This window comes from Tetrao urogallus (assembly GCF_951394365.1).
Source record: "Tetrao urogallus genome assembly, chromosome: 4".
Lineage (NCBI taxonomy): Eukaryota > Metazoa > Chordata > Aves > Galliformes > Phasianidae > Tetrao > Tetrao urogallus.
Window position 1 is genome coordinate 26,678,918 of NC_136817.1, and position 20,810 is coordinate 26,699,727.

The 20,810-nt window shown below is 43.5% G+C and overlaps 1 protein-coding gene across 1 annotated transcript; it reads left to right on the forward strand.

The window, feature by feature from the left end:
* Positions 1-2,561: 2,561 nt before the first annotated feature.
* LOC306945638 (glycerol-3-phosphate acyltransferase 3) lies at positions 2,562-19,093 on the forward strand (the record flags this gene model as incomplete). Its single annotated transcript, XM_079534406.1, has 12 exons — positions 2,562-2,705; positions 9,553-9,625; positions 13,502-13,772; positions 14,245-14,319; positions 14,798-14,887; positions 15,100-15,193; positions 15,592-15,707; positions 16,858-16,913; positions 17,348-17,433; positions 17,699-17,827; positions 18,350-18,429; positions 18,967-19,093. The coding sequence occupies 12 exons, from the start codon at positions 2,562-2,564 to the stop codon at positions 19,091-19,093; spliced, it is 1,341 nt and encodes a 446-aa protein (XP_079390532.1).
* Positions 19,094-20,810: the final 1,717 nt, after the last annotated feature.

The following is a 20,810-nucleotide window of genomic DNA, read 5'->3' on the forward strand; positions in this document are numbered from 1 at the left end:
TGTCCTTAGAAGAAAGATTTCAGGTCCCTGAATAAACAAACAAACCACCTCCCCTGGCCTTCTCCATTTGCATCTGCAATGAAAATTCATGGATAAAGAATAAAGGCCTTGTTTGGCTTCCTGATGGTAAAAAAAAAAAAAAAGAGAATGCAAATTTTAAATGTAGCGCTAGCAGGTATATATTATGAAATAGCACCCGGTTGTTTCTGATCCAAGCTGCTTTCTGGCTTTGAGCACAAGCAACTCATCTGGTTCCAGGTGATACAGGTATGGGAAAGAACATATGTATTCTTAGGATAATCATTATTTCTTTTCGATTTATTTTGGTAGCTGATGCTCGGATAATTGCCAACGTTAGAACATGAATGTTGCATGACAGCAGAAATACATCTAGTTCAGGATGTACCTTCTCTGTTTCCTTGGAACAAAGAAACAATCAATGCAAAATGGGAACAACAATGTTATTTTCCAGGGATTCCTCTTTTGCTTCTCAGGAAGTGGTAAATAATTGGCTAATGCTTGTCCCAGAGACATTGTAAAAAGGTATTTTAAGATATTTCAGTTGCAGGAAATTACTTCTGTGTATAGTCTTCACGCATTACTACAGTGATGACAGAAGTATGACAACTTTGTTTTGTTTTTACACTTCTTTTATATTGTTTAAGAAATTATTGTGAAGAGCTCAGTTTTGGCATACTATTTGTTGAAAATAATAAAGGGAGGTCCCTGTGACTTGGTAGAAGGAATACCTGAGGCATTGGCACTGGGTTACATTTTGGGACACTGGGGAATGTTTGGAGGATATCTGTTTCGTGAGAAAAATTAATAATGTGTGTAATTGATGGTGGCCAGTGCATACTTCAGAAGATCAAGGAATGAACTGTTAGTGATAATGCTATTTTACAACTAATGTTTTTTGATAGAAGGGCCAGAAAGGATGTGGTATCATATATGGATATATTTGTCACATTGAGGAATGATTATAAAAGTCAGAAGGAATGCAGACTGTTGATAAAGGATGCAAATGTTTCAACACTGGAATGGCATAGAGTAAAATTGCCAAAGCAATGTTCTTCAGGTGCAGTATTGGTAAAGAGTGTCAGAAATTTCAGGAGATATCAAAGGAGGAAGAGGATGTGGAATTGTTTGTGGCCTCCAAAAGTATAACTGAGGCAGAGGGGAGGATGTGAGCAGTCAAATAGACAGTGAAGGAGAGATTGATCATTTCAGTACAATAGCAAGGATAAAGGATAACTTGCAGAGGAGGAGGGGGTGATGTAATACAAGCTCCCTTAAGGCAAGTGGTTGGAATGGAAGGCACTTCTGTATTCCTCAAAGTCCCCTTTTCTACACAGGACTTAAAGATTTGGAAGGAAATGGCAGGAGAATATAGAGAAGACCCAGAAAACGTGGGAAAATTGTTAGAAACTATAATTGAGAATCATGATCCCAATTGGCAGTATCTGCAGGTAATTTTGGACATTTCATCCTCTTATGAGGAACAGAGAACAGCCTTAGCTAAAGGTAAAGCTGAAAAAATTCAACCTCAAGATACCAAGCAGGAAGTTCAGATAAATATTTTCCAGCCGTCAGCCTTGGATGGGACCTTAACAATCAAGCACAGAGGTGTTTAATAACTGAATATCAAAGGTTAATTCTATTTGGAGTAAAGACTGTAATACCAAAACTGTGCCAGGTGGTGCAAGGCAAAGATGAAACTCCGTCTGCATTTTATGAAAGGTTATGCTAAACAGCTAGAAAAGGGGCAGATCTGGATCTTGAAAAAGAATCTCATGCATTCACCTTTGTCACGTTGTTTGTGGGACAATCAAATTCAGATATTAGAAAGAAATTGCAAAAGCAGAAGAAAGGGATGCCAGATCTATTGACAAATTGTTGGATGCTACATGGGGATGCGTAACAACAGGGATGAAATGGAGGAAAAAGATTCAGAAAAAGGAGCAGATGAGTTCCAATAAATGGCAAGCTCTGGCCACAGCAACAGCTCCGTGAAACAGGCAGATCAGCCCAAACAAGTTATCAAACTGGGGATGGAGATCAGTGAGCCCTCTGTAGACACAAGGGGCTTTGGACAAGAGAATGCCCACTGAACCCAAAGAGGACAAGTCCTCCCCAGATGAAAGAGGGTGACAGAGCACTGAACACTGCGGTCATGGAATCTCCGTCTGTGGAGATACTCAGAACCCACCTGGCCTTTTCCTGTGCGACCTGCTGCAGGGATCTGCTCCAGCGGGGGGTTGGGCTGGGAATCTCCAGCAGTCCCTTCTGACCCCCGTGATCCTGTGACCCCACGCCCTCTCGCCTCCGACCGCCTCGGAAGCAACGCTCTCGCGCGTTCCCTCGCCGCGCGCCCCCTGCAGACAAAGTGCCTAAATAACACGGAACGCCCGGCTCGTCCCGCACCTTTCCAGCACACCGCGCCGAGGCGGCAGCGAGATGGGCGGGCCGCGGGGCGGGCCGCAGGGCCTTAGGGCGGCGGCGCCCGCGCTCGCGGGGACTGTGGCGGTGCCGGAGGTGCCGGCGGGCGCTCGCTCGCCGCCATGGAGGAGCTGGGCTCGCTGGCGGTGTCGCTGGGCACGGCGTGGCTCTCGCTGGTGCTCGCCCTCATCGTGCTGCCCTCGGCGCTGGGTGTCTCGCTGGGCATCTCCGAGGCCTACATGTGGGTGCTGGTGAAGACGCTGGAGGTAGGCGGCCCACACGTCCTTTACCGCCGTGGTGCGCGGGCGGGGGGCGCGGGGCCGCCACGGCGGGCTGGGTACGGCCTGTGGCTGTGCCGCCTCGGTTCGTCCCGTTCTTCAGCGATAGCTCTTGGGTGTGTCTGCCGTGGGTACGTTTTAAGGCTTTTGGTGCGAGTGAGCGTGCTTCAAGCGCTTTCTGGGGGGCCTGAGACAGATTTGTTCTGGTGGAGGGTGCGGAGTAGCCGTTCCCAAGCTGGGGAAGGGTTCTGAGGTGAGGAGCCGGCCGTGTTGGGCTCTGCTTCGTTTCCTGAGCAGACAGACTCATCCTGCTTAGAGGAAACAAGGTGATCTTGAGGCGTGGATCGTTCTCTCCTACAGAATGTGTGCGTGTGGAGAACATCTCATAGCTGGCCTGTCGTTGAGAAATGTCCCCTTGGCTCAAAGATAGACCTTGCTTAGCAGCTTGTCGCAGAGCCAGTTCCAGGTAGTGCCTACAGGAGCCCCTGGAGATAGGTATTGTCACATCTGACTTCTCTGTGACAGAAATAACATTAGCAGAGGAACGTGGTGAATATGGAGCTGTTGGCCTTGTGCAGCTGTGCTGCCTGGAACTTCCTTGGCTGTTGAATTCAGTCTGTGGGCTTCCTGCTGAGTAGTGGCTGTGTTGAGTCATAGGATGCTGCAGTCTCCGACAAGTGAGACTCCTTGCAGTGGCTCTCTTGACAGCTTCCTTTTCACTTCCAGCCTCGGATCTCCCAGCCAACCCCTCATCTTTGCCAGGATAATGGTGGGATCTTGGGCCTGTAGAGCAATTGCACATCTACAGCATTTGTTGTCTCTTTGGGCTGGCTTGAAGGAACTATTGCTGTTTATTGGGTTACTCTACTTTGGCTCTGCTTTGGTGTGTGGTCCTCTCTTGGCTCCCTGGAAGGGCATGGTGATTGTGGTACTGAATTTCTGCATAGCTTGTACTGTCAGGTAATGTATGTGCGTTATTCGAGCTAATTTGTTACAATGGGCCAGCTCCACCATCTTGGGCACTGGAGTCTGGGTACCAAGTAAAAGGAGAGTCTGAAGTGTGCAGTGTGTCTGTTAATCCCCACTGGTGTGTAATGTGGCAGACAAACGTGAGGCTGTGGTATGGAGCAAGATGAGAAGGATGCTGGGCTTGAGATAGTATTTTTGTCTGCTTGTAGAAGTAGATCTGTTTACACTTGATTCAGAAGAGGCGATGCTTATTTCCCATGCTTCAGGCACGGCCCAGGGAAAGGGAGAGTAAAAGCTCCTTTAAAGAACAAAAGTGTTCTTGTGCTCTGGTGTGCTGATAATACTGACAAGGGAGATCAGTTGGTGCACAATGACCTTTTTGCCATGCTGAGCTGTCTTAGCAAGGAACATTATTCTAAGCATGTACAGACAGCAGTGTTGAGGATGTACTTCTGTTGGGCTGCATTGATTGAACCCAGAGTATTGTACTAGGGATGACCAGCTTTATATGAAGTACATAAACATGTATTTGTTTCTCTATATGAGAAGGTGAAAATAGAGAAAGACCATGACAAGCTATTCTTATATTGGAGGAGTGCTGGTTGCCTACTTGTTATCAGAAAGTCTTCTTCCCCTGCTGTATTCTTTCCAGAATATTAACTTGCTTCTAAATTGCTCTTCCAAATTGAGAGGAAACTTCTGCCTGTGGCTTCCCTTCCAGCGTGATAAGAACAATCTCGGGCACAGTGTTAGTATGTGTGTGTAGTTCAAATGTTGGGTAATTGCTACAAAAGCTTGTCTGGCAGCTGCTGACTTCTATGAAGAATACTTTAGGCTGATGCTGCCCAGCTGTGTTGGTGCTTGTGGAATCACTCACCACAGAAATCTTTTTTATTGTTGAAATGACAGAGACTGCCTCCTGTGATCTGTCGCAGTGAGACAGCTCTCACTTTAAAACCAACTTCGTTGGTTTTAAACACTCCCAGGTTGCTTCCAGTTTTTAATTTTGTGCATCTTTCTTTCCTGGTCTCAATCATATACTCCCCTCCATCAAAGTTTTCCATCTCTGGGGCTTTTGACTAGCAGAGAAAGCATTTTTTGGCTTGCTTTTTTTTCTCCTAGAGTGTGATAATACACAGCAGATACTTGGAGTAGTAGGTGTGTTAACATTATGTAACTGTGGCCCCTTGTAGCAGAAGCAATTTCTAATAACTTATAATGCTGCCAGGCAGGGAATGCGCTTTCACTGAGAAGGGTGTAACAGTATTTAGCACCTATGAAGTGAAGGTGCTTGCTTTAGAGATCACTTGTACAACCTGAAAGGACCTAATGTTGAGAATATACCTTGGGGCAACAAGGATGTCTTTGTGCCATTGATCAAACAGTAGGTCCTTGCCACGTGGGATGGGATGTGTTCCTTCCCCCATTCTCCAGGCATCAGCTTTGCTGCTAAACCATTTGGGATTAGGAGCTATGGCATGTGGTGCTAAGTGTAAGGGTGAGGAAAGAAAAGGGGAAATACATAGCCTGTAAATCTGTGAATCACTGTGGGATTTCTGCTGATTCATGTTGAATTTGTTGACTTCTTTAATCAAGCTTTGCTGATTAGTGGTGTCTAACAGCGCTGTTGAAGGTCTTTGTATCTCTGTAGTTGGTGTTGTTTGTGAGTTGTTGGGTGGAGAACTCTGAGTTGAGAGGATGGCTCTGAAGGGGCAGAAGTTAATGAAAAGCAGCTCTTGAAGATGAGTCTAATGGGGATGATGCACTCATGCTGACAGGCCAGAAAAAGCTTTTGGAAAAGTGTTTTAGCACATCTACTACATAATCTTAAATTCCTTGGCTGTGTTAATTAAGTTCCTTAGCTGCCCCGGTCCTGTGCAGGTTCTTATGGGTGGTTTCAACAGATTTAATAATGAAGACTGCTTGTATGCAGGTCGGGTTGCTAGAGCTGGGGTTACCCTCCGCAGGGGTTGCATCAATAATTAATTCAACATCTTTCTGGTCAACAACACTGACCTGAAATGCTCCCAACTTCACTGCAAATGAGCACCAGTGTTTCTGATGCTGTTGATTAGTAAATGCTGTTCACAAAGAGCAGCAGCTGTAGCCACGTCTTGCCTTCAAGTTATAATGCATGGAGCTGGTATTAGCAGCTTAGCATTTCTGTTGTATATCCCCCTTCTTCTTTCCTTGTAAAGCTAGAACAAGTTGTCCTGTTTGGAGGCAATGGCAAAGACATCTCATGAGGGTGAGGAAAAGATAACATGGATAACCAGAGAACTTTTCACCCCCCTCTGAAATGATTGCTCCTTTTCTTGCGTTGCTGTTTTCATTTACACAGATTTCCCTGCCTCCCATTGCGTGGGAGGTGCTCTGAAATCTCTGTTGCTCTTGAGGTTTGGAAGGTCTCCAGGAAGGAGTGATCACCTAAACTAGCATGGCAGCTTTTATGCTGAGCAGGACCTGCCAGCCTCATTAAATAAATCAGCAGTGATTCCAACACCGTTATGATTTAAGATTTCAGTCTGCTTCAGTAGTTTGGTAATCTCTCTTTTCAATAATCAGTGAATACAGCTCCTAAATCAGAGATGATATTTCAAGGTGATAAACAAGAAAAGCTCAATTTACTAGGGTAATGGGGGAAATGCACATTGTATTCTGAACTGACTTGATCGATTCTCACAAATGATCTTTTCTGTTTGCTTTCATGAAACCATGTGTTGCATTTGACTTTGCACATAGTATCTGCTTGTAAATGTGTTGGCTTTGAAAATCCTTTGCAGTTTTATTTTATTATTATTATTATTTTGCATCTGAAGTCTAATTGGACCTTTCTTGAGTACTGCATAACCCGCATAGGTCTCTTAACTATCTTATATAGGCTGTTGGTGCGTGGGGGAGTTTTTCAGGGGTTGGAAACTTAAAAACCTTTCCTATCAGGACGAAGTGGGGATGTTCTCAAGGGAAGGTTGGTAGGCTATTCTTATCTGGTGAGATGTAGCATGGTATCTTCAGACTTGTGTGTGTGACTAAAGCATGAAAGCTACTTAGCTCTGAGCAGCGCAAATAGCAACATTACCGAGTTGGATCTGTGGTGTTTGCATGCTTTGTCACTGCTGATTTCTAGCTTTACATACTAGTTCAATGAGTAGCACAGGATGCACAACTTACTTTTAGTGTTGAAGAATCTGGTGTTTTATGCTTCTTCCCAAAATCTGCTCTGGTGTCCCTGGAGAAAGGCTTAGGTCTGCACCTGGTGCCTCAGGCTGCCTGCTCAGCACCTGCACTCATGTCAGTGTTACTGCAGTACATCCATGAAACCTGCCACATGGCTTTTTGGTCATCTGCTTAAGAAAACTGAGCCTGTACTTGACTTTCAGGATGCTTTTTGATCTCCAATACGCAGACACGGTATTTTCCTCTCTGTGAGATGAATCAGATTACGTAGTGAAAGTTCTTTGTGGTGTGAAGCTGAGCATTAGGGTAGGAAGCAGCTGAAGTCGCAATGGATGGTGCAGATCACCAGCTGGCAAGGAGGAAGGAAAATAACTCACATAGCTGCATGAGGTGCTTTTTGTTTTCCAAGTTGGTTATAAACAAGCTTCTCACTTGATCAAAGTTAGAGGTGCTGTCAAAGCCAGCAATTTATTTCAAGTGCCTAAGGATAAGTGGCATGATTACATTAAGTAAACTTGAGTTAGAATCAAGTCATGCTGCTTGGCACGTGCCTGGTCTTTGGAAGTTTGACAGACATGGGAGAAAGAGCTAATAGGATTTAAAACTAGTTTGCAGTAGCAGCTGGTAGAGTTGTGCCCTGATAAGTGCCCAAAGTCTCATGTGTGAGAAAGGAACAAGAAGGGAAGATGGCCTAATGTGGTGGCTGGATGGCTTTCTGAAGTGTGCCTCAGTCTCCTGGGAGAGCTGGCAGTAAAAGTGAAGTTGCCTCAGCTCTCTCTCCCCTGATGGAGTGCAAGGCAGCAGTCCCTGGAAATGCTCTGTGCAACATCTGTAATGGTGCTGGGCTGTGGCCCTGTGCCCATCTGCTGGCAAAGCAAAGGGCAAAAAGAACAGTCCTCTCTGATCTTTTCCTTTGCCCTTCAAGTTCTCTTTTGGGGGACTGCAGCTTGCCTAAGTTAGATGAAGAAGTAGACTGTTAGACTGAGTGGGAAACACAGATGTATTCTGAGAAGGTGGTAGAAGGTTGGTTGGTGGACTTACGTGAGTCTGTGGTCTCTATGTGCTTTGGGGAAAAGTCCATTACTTGCTTTGCTAAGTGAAGTGTCAGAGGATATTGCTATATATTGGCATATTGCAAATTTCAGAGTATTGCACAACTATGTCTCAATAGCCTGCATCCTCAAGTTGTTGCTGCCTTGTGCTTGGCTGGGCTGAAACTTTCTTTGGATGTGAGCTGAGCTTGTAACCACAGGATTTCTGTAATGAGAATAATCTGAAGAGAGTTGCATATTTTTTCTGAGCTCCAGAGAAGCTCTTTTCCCTGGTTGTGCAAAGCAAAAGTGGGCCAGCGCGAGGTTTTGAAGACTTATTTGAGGAGGACTTGATATAGTGAGATGGGATATAGGAAGCAGTTCTGTCAGTGCTGGTCATGAGAGCTTAAGTGCTGGAGGTAATGCCTTCAGGATGGACCTAAATCCCCAGTGCCCCACAGCTGTGTTGAATGGAAAGGGAGAAAACAACATGGTTTAGCTCTGGGCTGAATCACACACATCACCCAAACGATGTCCTGTGACTTCCATCTGTCCCACCTTGCTTTGAGTCCTTTCTGCGTAGATTAACACAGCCTGTTTCTGTGCTGTGAACCAACATGACTTTGCTGCTGGAGCTGCGAAGGTCTGAACAGCAGAAGATCCATATTTTTCCATAGAAGCTGCTAGATCAGTGTTTTTTTGAAAGCACTTACCGTAATAACTTTTCTATGAATAAGGTAAGGTCTCAGGGGGAAGGAACTAAAACAGTTACCCCCTTCAGAGTGAGCTGTTAAGCCAGTCCTCTTCAGCTGGACTTTCTATCTGATGGCAAAGTAGCTGTGTGGAGGAGTGGACCCAGGGCAGAAGGTCTGCTCCAGGGTGATGGGCAAGCTCCAGGGCAGCCAAGGGCTTGCCGTGGTCAACCTGATAAAAATGAAACCTGAAGTAGGCAGAAGGGCTGTTGCATGGTGCTGCGCAGAACTGACAGAGCTGAAGGTCAAGAAAGCCCAAGAATAATGTAAACTAGCTACAGCCTCGCCAGAGCTGCGAGTGAGAAGATGTTTCATGATGGTAGAATCTAGACCTCATGTTTGTGGGCAGGTGGAGGTGCTGAGAAGCTTCAGTGTGCTCCCTGTGGCCAGGGGAGCGAGGGTTGCTTCCTCCCATCTTTCAGTCTCCTTTTCCCAAACTGTATAGTAAAAAACAATTAGCCCTGGTGAACTGGCTTGTTCAGGCCTCAGTTGGAGTTAATCCACTGAGGACCTTATTTTTATAGTTTGATCTTTTTGTAGTGAAATAGCATTGGTAGAATGAGTTGCACTGTGCTATGTGCTCGTCAGGGATGTTGTGCTGCTCAGCTCCAGGAGCTGCCCAGTGACAAAGGCTTGTGGTGGCTCTGTGCCTGAAATGACAGGCTCTGTGTTGCTTCTCTGAAGACTGGCAAGCAGAGTCAGAAAGTGCTGACTGTACCCGCATGGTTTTTGTTATTAGACATATTCAACAGTGTTCCTTCAGAGGGGTAGTATATGTATGGTTTTAGGAATACCAGTGATTATTATCTGGTGAAGAGACTGAAAATTACAGTGTTGTTTTGCAGGACACTTATTTCTTAAGTGATTACTACATTGGAAAAATAATGTGTTCTTTCTTTTCAACAGTGGGCCACTATACGGATTGAAAAAGGTGTCAAAAAGCCACAACCACAGATGCTGAAGATTCCTGCTGCTAATGGTAAGAACTTGGAGTAAGATCATATTGTTAAGACTAACATGCTGGAGTAGGCAGACCGAGCCCTTTTCAAATGAGAAAGTGTGTGTGAGCTCAAGAAAGAGAAATAATAGCGGAGTGGGATGGCCATCTACTTACTGTATGTCTAATTATTTTGCAATACTACTGGCACGTTCACTGTTCCTGCAGAGGGGAAACATGAGTTGCAATATGAACGTGCTTCTGTCTTGAAAGCAGCAGTCAGATTACAGCCTGCAAAGCTGTTTGCCAACTCTCTATCTTGGGAGCATCAGGGTGCATTTAGTAATATCTTAGTAGATCTGACCACATAGTGGACTGTGTTCCACAAGCTCTGTGCTATTGGAGGTCTATGGATATGTGTGCTGTTATACTTTTTCTCTTAGTGTGCTGGTGTTAAGAGTTGGTCCCTTGAGTTAGTTAATTCACAGGTAAGCTTCTTGCTGCTCTCTTTTGTTAAGACGGCTGAATAGTTGCTTCATATTTCTTTCTTTAGCCCAAGTTTGAAATAATGTGGTGGTGTTTAAAAAAACAACTGTTTCTTATCCCATACAGTGCATGTATCATGGTAGCTTGTGCTGGGTCACTGTTGGCCACAAGAGGATCTGGGAACTGTGTATGCAGTGAGTGTAGCTCTGGTCCTGGTACCAATTGCCTTTGTGTCACCATGGATTTGCTCTGTTTTCTTGACTGCTTTAGTGTCAGTGTTTTCTCTGTCTCTCTCTTTGTTTGGCAGCAGAGCTGGAAGCAGGAGTTTGCCCTTTAGCATACAAGTGAATTATTATCTGATTCTACCAGTTAGCTGATGTGACTGTGATACAATAATGGGGATTGAGCTGCAGAGCTGATTAATTGTGTTTCATCTGCAAAGGAGCATCCTTACCAATACTGGAAACACTGGTTATTGTGCTGTCTTTATGGCAGGCCTGAAACAGGCTTTGATGGTAGCAGACTCAGCTACCAGTTGGCAGCTGTAACAGTAAACTGGAGGTACTGCACAGCAGTTCTTAATGCATGTCAAAATTGGTCTTCTAACAATTTTTGTTGTGGCTGGAGAAAAACTTATTTTTTTCTGTGTCATGTGTTTTGAAGATTGTTTGGGGGGACAAAAAGGGAGGTAGTGGTTTCCCTTGTGTTTTGTCAGCTGCTTTATGCTCCACGGAGTCAGTAATACAGGGAGTGAGACTCATCCTTCATTTAAGGGTGATGAGTCCCATCGTACCTTGGGTCACTGAGAGTGTGGAGGATGTGACTGTGCTGCTCTAATTGCAGAGTCAGAGAGAGCACTGTCCTTCCTGTAAGTTTGATTGTGGAGGCACATAGGTTTTTTTTTTCCTAGAAAAGAGAGGAAAGCTTTAGAGAGAGAAGACTTAAACAGTGCATGTTGTTCTGATCTACTTTGAGAAGGTGTGGGAAGCATGGAGGATATCTGTGCTCTCACACCAAACTGCTTTCTCTGCACTACTCTTGTAGGGACTGACTTATGATTAGGTTCCTGTATGTGGATGAGACTACTTGGTGACCGGGGTGGGTGAAGGTCTATCAATCCTGTATTGGCATTTGCTGAGGTGTCAGAATGCGAGGAGACAGGCCTGGTTGCATTATGCAATATTTACTGAGGGAGGAGAAATTTCTGCTGATAATGAATTGTTGCGTAGCTGATTAAAATGGGGTAAAGGTGGTGGTCTGCACGTGTGTATGCATGTGTGTGTTCAGTGCTGGCTGACACGAGGGGAATGTGCAGTACCTCTCCTGTCTGTCCTAACAACTCAGTGCTCAGTGGGAGATGGGTCAGGAAAAAAGGGAATGTTGCACATACAAGGACTAGTTTTTTTCATTGCAGAGGAACGATGTGCTTACTCAAATACCTTAAATACTAATCTCACCTGGTCTCTTGATGTGAATGTGAGAAGGTGACTGAGCAGACACTGCCTTTCTCTTCAGTACCGAAATCCTGTGTATTTCATACCTGTTAGCAAAAATAGCAGTCAGCTCCCATGTGTGTGAAGAGTAGTCCCAAGAAACATGTTAGCTGGTTCTTGCTACGTGAGGAATCATCTGGGACTGTTTCCTTGTTTAATGTTTAAAGGGCAGTGTGCTTCTGTGCTGGTCCCAGTATTTGAGCTCTTGGCTGAGCAGGTATTTAGAGGCTAGATCTGGGTCTCAGAGCAGCTGGGGAGCCAGCTCTGAGCTGTCAGTGTAAGTGCAGGCTGGTCAAAAAGCACTCCTCTTCAAGTTGATGGGTATGAAAACACTGAAGCACTGTTAAAGTCACTTATGTCTTCTAGTGGATGTCACATATGCAAGTAATGTAAGTAGCAGATAGTGAGAAGTTTGAGGCTTGCATAATTAGCTAGCTAACCAGTGTGTGAGAACTGAGAAGCTCAGGGCTCGTGTTGCCATGCTGAGTAATGCCGTAGCTATGGTGTGTTGTTGTGAAAGATCTTTGCTGTACTCCTACCTAAAGCTGTCTTTCAGCTACCTCTGGCAATCTGAGCTCTGCCTACGGCCAAGGGATTAAAGGCTGTTAAATACTATCTTCTGATAACCAGAGGGCTAAGTATATCACTTAAGTAGCATGTGCTTAGTTGTGATCCTAATACCTTCAGGTCCTGCTTGCAATACCTTGTCCCAAAGGCAGCCTGTGCACAGGGGTGTGACGATGACTGTGCAGCTGGTGAGGAAAGGTTACAGCTGTGATGTGCCAGCAGTGTGTTCAACTTGAGCCTTGTGTCAGTGCTCATGGCAGTTTGAGCTCAGAAGCCTGAGCTGGGAAGGCAGCTGCTTGGCTGAGCTTTCTGGGTTCTGGGAAGCAGTGCATGGAATGTTGCTGGTGCACTGGGTGCTGGAGTCTCACTGGCCCACTTGTTGGCTGTGACTTCTCTTCCACCCCAACAGCTGGGTGGAGCAAGAGGCTGGGCTGTCTGGCCTGTAGTGTGGAGGTTGGGCCCCCTGACACTTCTAAGGGACTGCCTGAAAAAGAAGGAATGAGATGTGAAATAAAGCTCCAATCTGTGCTTAGAACACTACACAGAAGTAATCCGTGCTGCTGAATGTGGTGCTTTGTATAATTCAGATTCTGAGGGAAATGTGCATGTTTGGGTGTGCCATATTTATTTCCTTATGTTTATAGGCTAGCAATAGGAAAATGTGCTGTTCTTGATGAAATAGCAAGCTGTGGCTGCAAAATTCAGGGCTGAAGGTGCTAGGAGTTTGCAGTGTGATGTCTTTCTTGGGTGCTTTTTTCAGTATTTACATTGGAGGCTTCTGAGGCATTTCTTGGAGCTCCTTGTGTTCACACGTATGTGTGATACAGTGCAGTACAAAGAATTCCCACATCAGTTGTAATGTGACTATTGTATGTAATGTATCCCTGGATGGCAAGGCTTTTTTGGGAATTCAGGGGAAGTTAAGCCCTGCAGGGTGTGTACTTGTGAGAAAGGCTTTTGTAATTTGAAACAGCTGGATGCTTCCTCCTTCCCCGTGTGTCTCAACCTTGAGACACAGCAGATACGCAGTTCATCAGAGGGCATCTGACAAAGTGGTTACCTGAACTTGGACCTCTGTCATGCAGTTGAGTGTCTGAGGGGATGGTTGTTCTGGTTAAATGCTATTCTGGATTTCTTCAGTCATCAATTACATGAGCCAGACCAGAAAGCAGCTACTTGATCTTTATATTTAGCTTACATGACTTGTCTTTAAAGCTCATATAGCAAGTGAATGCTTATCAAACAGTGAGCTTTAAAAAAAAAAAGTCCAGCTCTGACAGTAGATTTGTATCCTAAACCAAAGCAGAGTTCTGGAGGGTGACTTTAATTCATAGATTTGCTTCTTCATATGGTTACCCTTTTCTTCCTTAAGGTATCATTGAAAGAAATGAAACTCCTATGGAGAAAGAAATTGCGGGTCTACATCGAATGGAGTTCCAATTCTCCGACATATTCTATTTCTGCAGAAAAGGGTTTGAGGCCATTGTGGAAGATGAAGTTACTCAGAGGTTTTCCTCTGAAGAGCTGGTCTCCTGGAATCTCCTCACAAGGACTAACGTCAACTTCCACTACGTCAGCCTGAGGCTTACTGTTGTGTGGGTCATTGGGGTTATAGTGCGGTACTGCTTCCTTCTGCCACTCCGGTAAGCTTGCGGCTGCAGAGGGTTTTTGTTGCTCAGGGATCACATAAATGTGCTCCTCCCCATTTTTTTTTCAGACCAAGTCAAAATTGGCATATGCAGAAGATCAAGTGGCTTAAACTCTCCTCTGAGTTGCTAAGAAGCCATTCAGAGCATTTATCTTGTGCACTGAGGACAGTACGTGAGGTCTATTGATCATCTCTTCGTGGAATGCTTTCCCTAAGTCGCTTATATTGAAAACGTGAATGTAAACTGTGCAGTCCTCTAAATATCAGTGTCAAACTTGCACACTACATGCGTCAGGGCATCTGATGCTGCTGCCTTAGCTAGTTTGGTTTTGAGCATTGTGTATCAGGGAATTAACTGACTGTGCAAAGGATCTGCAGGATAATTGAACACTGGAGTTCCTTTTCTGTTGCAATGTGATACTGATATAAATTGAATTTACTTGGCTTTTATGTCTGTTTCTCTGTAGCTTTACTCTCGCTGCCATTGGGATTACCTCAATGATTGTGGGGACAACAGTGATAGGACAGTTTCCAAACAGCAGGTGAGTGCTATCTGTGTGAGGATCAAACTGTCAATTACGTAGCCTTGCATCAGTCCAAAGTACTGAAGATTGAGACTGGACAGGCTTTACATGTTGTGGACTACTGATAGTCTGCTCTACCCACAAAAATGCTGCCTTGCTGAGGGTGGCTGCTTGCCATGTTTGGCACTGAGGCTAGTGCTTTGATGGGGCCCTTCTTGCTGCTATGAGAAATACTCACCTAGAGTACTAAAAGAAAAAAAAAAAAAAGAATGTTTTTTAAATCCCAGCACAAGTGTCTTGCTTAGGTAAATGAGACCAAGGACATGATGTGCCTCTTGGCATAGTGTAGTAGTGGGTGGTAGACCTGGGATTAGTCCTACACCGCAGTTCCAGGAAAATCTTTTAGCCCTATGTTATGTTGAGTAGGGTAAAGGACTTATCCCATGTGTCTAGCTGCTTTCCAGCATGCCCCAGATGCCTGTGTCTTCTCTTTCAGTCTGAAAAACTATCTGAGTGAAGTGGTGCACCTCACATGCTCCCGGATCCTTGTGAGAGCTCTGTCTGGAACTATCCATTACCATAACAAGTAAGCAAGCTAATGTTACGGCTGTAAAACTGTGTTTATGTTCCTTTGTTTATGAGTATTCTATTAGGAACTGGGGGAGGTGTGTGGAGGGGAGGGCAGTTTGTTCCTGAACCACAGGTTTATGTCATGCTAGGTGATGATTTAACTGATGGCTTTACAGAGTTGTGGTGCTGAGTGCACTAGTAGTCTAACAACTAATTGTGTAATTGCAGGGAGAACAAACCTCAGAAAGGAGGCATTTGCGTTGCTAACCACACATCACCGATAGATGCGATCATTCTGACCAACGATGGATGCTATGCAATGGTATGAGGAGACTGATGGCAGAGAGGAAAGATGGGAAAAGGAAAGATTGACATAATGGTTCACGAGTTCAGTATTTTTTTAGCTTTCAAAATTGGTGGATAAGGTTACCTTGAGCATGAGTCACTGGGGAAAAACATAAAGTATGGTGAAGTCTGACTTCAAGTTTCATGTTGATGAAATTGCTCTGGGAATGTCAATTCAGGCTCTGTTTGAAATACTTCAGAGGCTTTCTTGCATGCTTATAGATCCTTTCAAGTGAATGTGCTTTAATAACTTCGGTGCACACTACTCAATCCTGAGATGTGATTTACAGTATGACCTAATCTGCTGGGATGCAGGAGAGAAAACTGCTCTTTTCTGGAGGTTTTGTTTGCTGATATGTTTCACTGGGCCTGCAGGTTGGCCAGGTTCACGGTGGATTGATGGGAGTTATTCAAAGAGCCACCGTGAAGGCCTGTCCTCATGTCTGGTTTGAGCGCTCGGAAATTAAAGACCGCCATCTAGTGACAAAAAGGTGAGGTGTGAGCTGGAATGGGGAACTGTGCTACTCGTGTGACTCTGGTACGTTCTAGTGATTGAAAGACCACCTCTGAACAGTCATTCTACAATTGAAGATCCCAATTTATGAAGTAAGCTTTGAAGAGACCCATAGCAGGAGACATGCTTGTGGAAAGACAGAAGTGCAAACAGGCAGTGAGGTTGCAGTGGGAAATGGGGAAATTGTACGACCTGAAGATCCTGGAAGTTTAAAAGGCTGATTTGCAGAAGTGTCATCTTTTGGCATGTGCAGTTGCCTTTATTCCACATGGGCACTGCTGATTATAAACCCCAATCATAGGGACGCTAGTAAACTGTTATTGCAACTTACTGTAAGCTGGCATGAAACAGAGTGTTGTTCTTGTAGTGGGTTGAAGAGATGGTGTCCACTGATCAGGTTTATTCAGAATGACCTGAAAGTGCTTGTTTGAGTGGGCTTTGGTACAGTGGTCAAAATGAATGGCTCCTGAGTCACAGAGAAGTGCTTGAAAGAATGAAACAGTTCAGGTACAAAGGTTCTAGTAAGATCTGAACTGCAAGAGACAACCACAGAATATCAGATCTGGGAAATTATCATCCTAACAGCTACTTTGCTGTTAAAGTCCCAATATTTATATCTAAATTAAATTGACTTGAATTCTGCATGTAAAGTGGACTTTCTATAACAGGATCTGTCTAGGCTTAATTCAAGAAGGGAGGTGTTAGACATGATAGTCTTTGCTTGCTGATGTGGAGGTGGAGTGTGTGGGGAAGTATCTGGCTGAAAAAGATCTTCCAGCAAGTGTGGCAGGTTTTTTCCTGCTGTAAGCCACTTGTAAACTGAGTTTGCTTGGAGTTAATTGGCATGACCTAATGGCATAGGTTGCTTGGCTTTCCTGACAACCATTTATAAAGTAACATACAGGCAAAGCATTGCTTCAGTGTAAAACTAATTGGAACAATTTGTATGTGGTAATGAAGGACTCATTGTACAGTGTTTCAGATTTGTTGCAAAAGAATGGAAAGTACAGATTTGTGTCCATTAAACAGTTTTGGTTTCTTAAAGTGTGTTTGGTAATCTGATGCATCTGCCTGGGGAAAGAAATGTGGAAGAACAGCTGTTTTAACTTTACCTTTTGCTTCCACAGACTCAGGGAACATGTGGCAGATAAGAACAAGCTTCCAATCTTAATTTTCCCAGAAGGTAAGAAGCTGAACTGTTCTTTTTTTCCCTCTGTTGAGCATACGTTCATGTCTGTTCTTTTCTTGTGATTTGTGGTGTCCAAATGAATTCTCACCTCTGGGTTAGCTTTCTTATTTTATTCATCTTTCATGTAAAATTACCCTAAGGCAATGCAATACTGCCCTGCTTGTTGGGTGTCCTGGCCAAAGAATGAGAAGACAGTTTATTTTGCCCCATGAATGTTTATTCACAGTGCTACTGATCTAACCTTAGCCTTGACTTTTTTCTCTCGCACACGCTGTGGCTTTATTCAGCAAATGAATCACAAGAGAAGGAAGAAAAGCGAGTGTGGAGAGGTGCTTAACTTCCCCATAACGGCCTGCCTTTACTCCTCCTTGCTGTTGCTACTGAAATGTACTAGGCTTTGTGAAATACTAACTTTATCTTCTGGACAGGCACCTGTATAAACAATACATCCGTGATGATGTTCAAGAAGGGCAGCTTTGAAATAGGAGGGACAATCTATCCTGTTGCAATCAAGGTATGAGGAGGTGTCTGGCTGCTCAACTTGAAAATGATTTGGGGTCTGTTTTTGTCAGGGTGATGGGAAGCTGTCTCAGAGCTGCTAATGAAAAGCGCAGTAGCAGTGACAACTGGCCACTTGCTGTGGTTGATTCCTGGCTTGCAAGTGACTGGAATGAGCCTGGCCTGTGGCTGAAAGCACCCACCTTGCGCTTAAGACAAACTGTGGTGATTTGTGAGGGAAAGAGTGTTTTCATTTTTATTTTTCCTGTGATCCCTTGCAGTATGATCCTCAGTTTGGAGATGCATTCTGGAACAGCAGCAAACACAACATTGTCAGCTACCTGCTGCGAATAATGACTAGCTGGGCCATTGTTTGCCACGTGTGGTACATGCCACCAATGGTTAGAAAGGTAAGATCGTCACTGTTTGCAAGTGTCTCTTTGCACTCTTTTCCAAAACCCCTGTCCACTCCATGTCTCCAAATCTGTTTTATGCAGGGCTTTTATTGGTGGTTAGTTTAATAAATGATTAGACTTAGCTTTTCCAGATGTATTGAAATACTGGGAGAATCTCTGCTGAATGTAGAATGCAGCTTGATACTACCATTGCTGTACTAAAGATGCAAAGAATAGTGGTAAATATACTGCTGTATATGATAGTGTTGCTACTAATGCAAGCTGCAGTTAATGGTACATTTGTAGCTTAAAACCTTCTCCTCTCTGTTAATCCATGCTTTTGGAGCACAAGTTCCCTTAACTTCAATATTCTGGAGAAAAATGAGCTAAATGTTTATCTCATGGAAACCTCAGGTTATGTTGTCATGAGGAGGGTGGAATTACTTGGTACACAGTTAATGATGGAGCAGATGATGGTGATGGAGGTCAGGTTGAATTTACTTCTCTCTGTTTTGATTCAACTTAAAACACTCAAAGGATGGAGAAGACGCTGTTCAGTTTGCCAACCGAGTAAGGTCAGCCATTGCTCGCCAAGGGGGACTGACTGAACTTCCCTGGTAAGTGACTGCATCATTAGTAAGACTGTATGGACTGCTTGAGCTTGTAGGCTTCTGTTAGTTGTTAAATGTTTTTTGACTGAGAAACGCATCTAACTTCATTTTACCTGGGAGAATACAAGGGAGTAAATGTAACAGTCATATACGTGTATATGAATAAAAAAATCTATGGAAAATGGGTGAACTGATTCAGCTATGAGGCCATCTGGCCATAGGAAATAGCCCCTCAGATGGGCAAAGACTTGTATCCTAGTTGGAACCTGTTGTCAGCACTGGATCAGACTGTTTTAATAAATGAGCTCTACAGTTGGACAACATGTGCATTAAGGCTTAAGGTACGTACTGTTTAGAGAAACAAAGAAAAAAAACCTATTAAAACTGGGTGTAGAAGTTCAGAAAAATCTCTGAGATGTTGGATGTTAAGACTAGAGTTGACTCACATCAGTTGATGTGACGTGTAGTTTGATGATAGCGTATTTAAAACAAACAAAACTCAACAGCAAACATGATGGCTTACTCTTTGCTCTTTCTCTGCAGGGATGGAGGTCTGAAACGAGCAAAAGTCAAAGATAGTTTCAAGGAAGAACAACAGAAAAACTACAGCAAGATGTTAGTGAGAAATGGATCACAAAGAAGTCTGTCTGCAGGAACAGAGTCAGACTGAAAGGTGGTTCTTAAAAACAAGTATTGTGCAACCAGCCTTAGCAGGAATAGTGTTTTTCTTTTTTTTTTTTTTTAATTAACACAAAAACAAAGCAACAAAATCCCTTTTGCGTATGCATATTCTCTGTATGGCTGGTGCAGAGCCTGCTAACAGCAGTGTCTCCTTATCTCTTTTCACTTCCTTGTTCCTCTGAATTTTTGTGCAATAAGGCACTGTAAGTCCTTGTATTCTCCTGCAGAACATGCGAAGAGTTAAAAGACTAAAGGGGTTAAAAAACAAAACAAAACTACTGCCTTTCTTCTGAGCTTGTAAGAATAAAGGGAAATACACTGAGTAATGTCAGGGCACTGGTTGTGCAGATAATTCTTGTTTGTGGTTCTTGGAAGCTTTAAACAATTTTCTTTTTCTGTTGCTCAGACTTTTCTAGTTGTGGGTTTCTTAAATGTTTTAGGATGATATCAGAACTGTAATATTGACTGCTTTTGTTAGCTTGCACCTGGATGTGCAAGGGGAAAAGGGAGTAAGGACTGCAGAACTCAAAGGATAGGAAAGGAGTTTGCCTTGTCAAAAGTGCAGTTCAAAGATAGTGAGGAATTTGGTGGCCTTATGACATGGAATTGCCTTTATTGAAAACTGTTTCTGAAGGGAAGGGGCAAGTCCTCAATCTCCCTGCCCACTGCTGCTGTCAAAGTTGGTTTCTTTAGACTACAAACTATAAAGATTCATTATGCAGCTGGATACCATAGGCTTTGACAGATGTATTTTCACGAAGTGGATTTTCAGGACTACCCTTCTGCAAAAATTGCTGCTAATGACTGAAGGATTTAAAGAGCCACTCCAATTCAGTAAAACATTTCTGGGCTAGCAATAGCTACAGCTGTAAGCTGTACAGAGGATCTGTAAGTCATCTATGATACAAGTGGCACACTCGAAGTTGCAATATGTTGCTGTCTTAATGTAAAGAGTTAATAAATTCTATATTTCTAATGAGTGTTGTGTGGCATTTATGTTCTTTTCTATGAGTATTTATGCAAAACAGTTTTACTTCCTGGTAACATGGAAACTTAAGTCACTGTAACATAAAGAACCAGTTATTGCTGAGCTCTCACTTACCTGTTTTCTAACCTTTTTCCTTTTTTTTTTCCCCTCTTTAAACTAGTGTAGTGTTTCTGCTGTCTAGAGTAGGAGACATCATGCAGGCTGAACTTGAAGTCAAGTCAGGGAGACTCAGGTAATTAAGGTAATTAACTGGAAAAAAAATGAGTTTGTAAATTTGTAACAAACTGTGAGTTGACTTTGTATGTCTTTTCCTGTAACAAAGAGACTTTGAATATAAGACAGAGTAGAAAAAGTTACTGTATTAGAACTGAAAATCACATTTGAAACTGTTCCAACATAGTCTTACAAATAAGCATTCCTGGTACATTTTCCATTATCTCTAGGTACATGAATTTACACAGACATAAATGTCTGAGTGTTACATAGGCACAGTCATATTTTTGTTTGTTTTGTACAACTAATCATGAAACCTGTTTGAGGTATGTGACCTTAGAAGAAAACATCAGAAACCATCCTTTATAATACTTTCAGGTTTAGCATTACAGACCTTTATAAGAGCAAACTATTTGTATGGAGAAGGTTAGAGAAGTAACAAAAGTGAGATGCAAGCAAAGGCTTTTCCCTTATTTGAACCTAGTTCCATTTTGAACTATTATAT